We start from the raw sequence: 6,505 nt of genomic DNA, 5'->3' as shown, positions 1-6,505 counted from the left end.
ATGTAATCATGCAGTATGGAAACACAGATGTTTTTGATCAGTCAAAACTTACGCTTACACATGATCCTGTTATTAAGCTATGACAAGAAACAAAGTATCTGACACGGGACAAGTATGAAACTAACAAGGCTTATGACAAGAAACAAAGTATCTGACACAGGACAAGTATGAAACTAACAAGGCTGTAATAAAACCAAGTAAGAAGCTTCCTAGTTGAAACTGTGGACAGGGATATACCATGAATATCTTAAATATGGTGCTTCTTACGGTATGGTATAATCGGTATAGTGCCTACTGAAAGCAATTGCTCTTCTGTAGGTGCCACGGGAAACTAGGTAAGTAAGGCAAAAGTAAAAAAAAGCAAAAAAAAATACAAACTTGGAAAAGCAGGCTAGTCGTCAAAGATTATATTCAATTTTTGAGGAACATTACTAGTCTCATTTTGGGATATGTAACCAGAGACTGCAATCATACAGTCTAGTACGACATTTTATAAACTCAAACACAAACAAAACTAGAGACATCTTATAAATTCAAGCATGCTGTCATATAGAATGGCCTTCAATTAGAATAAATAAAAAGGCTAGTACGACATTTATGACCAAACTTGGAAGAGCAGTCTTGTCATCAGAGATTAGACTGATTTTTCGAGGAACACTACTAGCCCCATTATGGGATATGAACCAGGGACTGCAATTATATGGCCAAGCATTAGACAGCTTAATGTAGATGCGCTAATATGATTCCATCACACTAACAAAACCAAAGTCATCTTATAAATTCAAGCATCTTGTCATGTAGACTGGCTTTTAATTAGACATGAATAAAAAGGCTACGAAGTTCCAAAATATGCTACTACTAAATTCATGACAAAACATCCATCCATCCATCCATGTAAGAAACCAAGTCTCTACAAAATTGACAATCAAAACTATAAAATACCATAAAGCTCTGAAAAACGCAGAAATATAATCCCTGTCTTAAGCTGCAGATTTCTTCAACTTGGATAGCTCTTGTCTGATCAAACCACCCCTCTGCAATCAACCACATATCTCATCAAACAAACATAACTACGCACAACCAACACTATACAGCAACAGAAAGTAAAATCCATATGCAATCATTATTATACTGACAGATGTAAAACACACAACAGAAGGCAATGTAAACAAACCTTGATTTTGGCAAGCATGACCTTAAACCTCTCGAAGTCGTTAAGGGAAGCTCTCTTCTTCTGCACGATAAGCTTCCTACCCCATGAACTACTCTCCCACTTCTTCTTCACATCTATAAAATCAAAATCGAAAACAACAAATAATCAATCCACTGTACAAAAAAAAAAGTACCAAAACTGAATGGAAACAAAACTATGGTCATACCTGCAGCTTCCATGGCAGCAAGGAGTGCCTTCTTGTTAGGTACACGGCCGATATCGATTTTAATATCAGTCAAAGACAATCTCTTGAAATTCATTTGTGACCTAACCATATCAGGTGCATCAACCAAAGCCTATATTTCAACAAAACCCAATAGATTAACAAAAATGCTATACAGATCTTAAAAAAAAACTCTAATAATCTCAAAAGGAGCATACAAACAAGTGAATCATCTTGTTTTACTTACTCTGTTTTGATCAATAACATCAACGATGACAACAAGCTTTCCATAGTCTTCTCCGTAGTTAACTAGAGCAACACGCCCGATCTCAACGTATCGTTTGAAAGGCTAAACAAAAAAAAATCAAAAAATAAACACAGAAGAATGAGTAATCAATCAGTGAATCAAGTTAGAAAGATAAGAAGATCATGATTTGAGAAATCTGTGATGGGATTTACCATTGTGAGATTGAATCGAGGAACTGAGAGAAATCAGAGAAGCGCCGTGGAGGAGGAGAAACGAGAGAAGGGGATACACAGTCTCTTTTTAGTCTCTCTCTACTATGATATTACTAGGGTTTTTGGGATTTTAAGATTGGAGTTCTCGTAAGGGCTTTTAGGGTTTCCGCTTGTGAAGTTTTTTAAAAGCCCATTAGTTTGAGGAGTGTTTCAATAAGTTTCACGTCCAACCTAATTCTGTAAGCCCATTTTATACCTTGAGGCCTCGGGTTCGGTCAAGCCTTATTTTATTGGGAAAAATATGGTTTAGTCCAAAATCCCATCCAAATATACTATTTAGTTCACACCCATTCAACTAGGGACAAATTAGTCCTTTATTTATTTGAAATATGGAAAGTACACTAATAACCCTTAATATTTAGTGAAAACTACAGGGAGACCCATTCTCGCTGATGTTTCTACTGTGAAACACACGCTTCCAAAACTATAGGCGCGCATCCAAATTCTGGAAGAAAATTATTCTCAAACCCAAAATATATAAAATTTTGTTTCTGTCTTTTTTTTTTTTTCTTCTTCTTCTTTTTCTTCTTCTTCTCCACTATACCTAGATCTCAGAAAAAAGGAGAGATTCGATTGATTTCGAGAACAAATTCATGCCTAAATTCGATTGATCTCAACAGCAGCACCAAATCGTCTTCTTCTTCGGATTAACAACGAACCCTCTTATTACTGATTCTCTTCATTACAATTTCAATTCACTATTGTTATTAATGGTAGCAGCAAAAATCCCTAAATGGGTTTGTAGAACACGGTTTGGTCATCATAGATTTATGATCCAAAATTGTTTTTAATGAAGATTTTGAAATGAATTTCAGATTTTTATGAAACTCTCATCCGTGAATTGAGTTGGAGTAAGCAATACTGGATGAGTTGTGAAGAAGGTTTAATTGCAGATGATGGTGTAAATACATGAAAGAAGATGATGGTGTAAATACATGATTTTGACCAAGAGACCCCGAATAACTTAAAGATAATGGTTTGCGTGGGAGTTAATGAAACATGAAAGAAGATGATGATGTGGTTATGACTGCATAACATGTCATTCAGTCGAGAAACTGTCTGCGTAACATGTTATGCATTCGTGAAAATGGATGCATAACCTGTTATGCATCTACAAAATTTGTTGCATAACTTGTTATGCAGTCCAGAAAACCTGCATAACCTGTTATGCGTCCGAAAATATGGCTACATAATGCATTATGCATCGAGGAAATAGATGCATAACCTGATATGCATCCGTAAATATGGATGCATACTGCATTATGCATCAATTTTTTTATATGTACGGCTAAAATCAACCAAAAAAATGGTAATATAACTTGTTATAGATGCATAATTTTGTTATCCAAATGCATAATTCGTTATGCAGTGGAGAAAATGGTTGCATAATTCGTTATGCGTCTGCAGAATGTGTTATGCATCGTTTTTGGTGACTGCATAATGGTTAAATATCAAGTTTTCAAAAAAAATCCCTAAAATGAGGATCACCTCCGATTTTTCGTTAAAAACAAAAATTTGATATTCTTGTTTGTACTCGTTGCGTAGCTCTTTTAAAAAGATTTCCAACGATATAGAATTTGTAAAATTCTAAGGCTCGGATTTTTAGATATGTTATGTCCAAGTTGCGCTGCCAATTATACCCCAGAAAAATTAGGCTGCGTAACGAGTTATGCCTGAAAAGATAGTATGCATAACCAGTTATGTATTGATTCATATAATAATTTCATATAATTATGGGTGTCACGGTATACAAAATTAATTGTGGGCCTGAAAATGAGAATATTATTTTTTTTGGGTCTCCCCCTAATTTCCCCTAATATTTAAGGTTTAATCCAAATATTTTCAGTTTAGTCCATAGTGACATATGATGATGTCACCAATTTTAAATCATATAAAATAATTTTAAAACGATTTATCTTTCGAACCGTTCATCCAAAATTCACGAACTTTATATATTAGGAAAGCTCTTTTCGATAGCTACAAAAAGAGTACCCATATGACTATATAATTTTCACTTTTTTAAAAATTTAATTTTGATGTGTACAAAAAAAGTGCACATGCACGAAACTTTTAAAAGTTTATGCAGTAAGTTTTTCACTTGTGCACCACTTTGTCCAGGTCGTCCATATCCACCACGGGTAGGGCTGTTCATGGTCGGTTTTGGTTCGGTTTCTAGCCAAACCAAAACCGAAACCAATATTATCGATTTCTAAAAATCTAAACCAAACCAAACCATTAACCATTGGTTCGGTTTCTTAATGGTTTTATCCGGTTTCGGTTTGTTCCATTGGTTAATGGAAAACCGACTGTGCCGTTCAAATCTTTAAAAAAAATAACACAGTTGAATTTTTTTAACCAACCTGCAAAATATAATTAACACATAAGCGTAGTTCATAACTCAAATTTATAAGCATAGTTCAACACATAAACATTAAATATTCAAAATACATAAACTCTAAGTTCTACATGCTCCAAATTTCATATTCAAAGTGAGATGGACGGGGTAGATTAAATCTATCTGATTTTAATCAACGGCCTATACTTATTGGTTTTCCATTGGTTTTTGGTTCTTTTTCCAGGTCAAACCAAAACCGAACCAATAATGTCGGTTTTCAAAAAAATTTACCATAACCAATCCATTAGTAAATGGTTTGGTTCGGTTTCTTCCTTATCGGTCTGGTTCGTCCGGTTCCGGCGGAAAACCGAAACCATGTTCAGCCCTAACCACGGGACCTACTTTTCCATGAGAATTACACTATGCACCATATGTACACTCCTGCAAAACATGCATGAGACCGTTTATTCACTACCACCCACAAATTTACTTTTTCATGGAAAAATACACTTGTGCATCAATTTGTTCACCCCTGCAAAACATGCATAACATCGATCATTCATAACCACATCCTAACCTTCTTTTTCAAGGGAATTACATGGGGGCACCAATATATACACCCTTCTAAATATGCATAAAATCGAACATTCATAACCAGACACAAACCTACTTTTCATGGGAATTACACATGTGCACTAATATGTACACTCCTACAAAATATGCATAAAATCGACCATTCATACCCACAGGCGAACTATTTTTCATGGAAAATACACTGATGCATCGTGGAAAAAATCAATTATATTCGCCTAATAACAAATCTATTTCATGGGATTTACATAGGTACACTAGTATGTCCGCACCTACATATCTTGTATAAACATAGCATGGAAACTCAAATGGATTTGAACCATCAACCTCCGCAAACCTTGTGATAGGCTTGGGCGCTCTACCACTTTGAGTTTGTGAGTCCCTAAAATAAGATGCATAAAACCAAGACAAACTGATGTCAAAGGTGCATCTGGGTATAATACAGTTCTATGTCACAATCAAAATGTGTACAACGATGTACACATTAACAATCAACACGTGTACAATTATGTACACATTAAGAATCAACATGTGAACTATGTAAATTTTTAAAAATTTGGAACTGGCATTCATTAACTTACGTATGCTTGGCATTGCATACATACAAAAACATGACTGGTTGATAAATGGTTTTGAAAAACCTTTAAGAACCTACAAATTGTTTCCAAATTGGTCAAGCGAGTACAAGATAGGATATTGGTCATTAAGAAAGAAATTTTCTCATCAGAATAATGAGCAGTAGAAAACATACCTAGTATCGAACTTTCACTATTTGCAATTGTTAGCAGCCTCCTTGGGTGATTCCACCATCCTCACATGTAGGTAACTTGAATTAGGTCCAACTTACACAAACTAACAAAATGTGAGTTGATAGAACCTGTTTAGAATACATGAAATTAGAAGAATATTTTACACGAAGCAACAACGATGTAAGTAAACAAAAACTCAACGTAACACAGTTTTATTTACATCAAAATAAAACATAAAGGGTAATTTAAAGTAGTATTCATCCTTTTAAACCAATAGTTATAGTAGCTGAATATATGCCTGAGGCGCAAGAATTTAGACCAGCAAGCAATACAGTTTATACCCAAAATGTAAGAATTTATCTTATAGAACTTCTCACATTATGATTAAGAAGCTGGGGACTAATGATGATGGTATATGAAGGTATTTTCCCCGTAAAGGTTACATAGTAAGCTAATTCTTAATATTATGGAAAGTTCATTTGTAGAACTATGTGTAAATTACCGATCAACAGGTGTACAACTATGTGCACATTGAAAATCAATATGTGTACAACTATGTAAACATGGGTAAGAAGACAAACAAAAAAAGTGTCATAGGTACTGTATGATTTTCGAGCTTCTTCAAAATACTCCATCGATGCTCTGTCATATTTCCTGCAAATATTTGACCCAGTGGTCAATCAGTTATTCAGAATAACGTAGTTTTAACCAATGCAAGAAAATTTTGGTAGTTAATAGAATATTAGTATCAATGAAGTACATAAACAAACAGTATACCTAGAACTTATCTTAAACTCATCTTTCTCCATGTCATATCCACAATTCACAACACAGAGGCCTAAAAAATGTAAGTATAGCTAACGTCCTTCATAACATATTCAGTCACAACTAAGAAACCATGTGTACGCAAAAAATGAGTTAAAATGTCCTAACAG

General features: G+C 34.5%; 1 protein-coding gene across 1 annotated transcript; it reads right to left on the bottom strand.

Moving 5' to 3' along the window:
* Positions 1-754: 754 nt before the first annotated feature.
* LOC113342899 (60S ribosomal protein L14-2-like) lies at positions 755-1,978 on the bottom strand. Its single transcript, XM_026587277.1, has 5 exons — positions 1,836-1,978; positions 1,624-1,725; positions 1,380-1,509; positions 1,175-1,287; positions 755-1,034 (listed from the first exon to the last, which is right to left on the bottom strand). The coding sequence occupies exons 1-5, from the start codon at positions 1,836-1,838 to the stop codon at positions 981-983; spliced, it is 402 nt and encodes a 133-aa protein (XP_026443062.1). The 5' UTR covers positions 1,839-1,978; the 3' UTR covers positions 755-980.
* Positions 1,979-6,505: the final 4,527 nt, after the last annotated feature.

This window comes from Papaver somniferum, unplaced genomic scaffold (assembly GCF_003573695.1).
Source record: "Papaver somniferum cultivar HN1 unplaced genomic scaffold, ASM357369v1 unplaced-scaffold_5, whole genome shotgun sequence".
Taxonomy (NCBI): Eukaryota; Viridiplantae; Streptophyta; class Magnoliopsida; order Ranunculales; family Papaveraceae; genus Papaver; species Papaver somniferum.
This window is presented reverse-complemented; position numbering and strand designations above follow the sequence as displayed.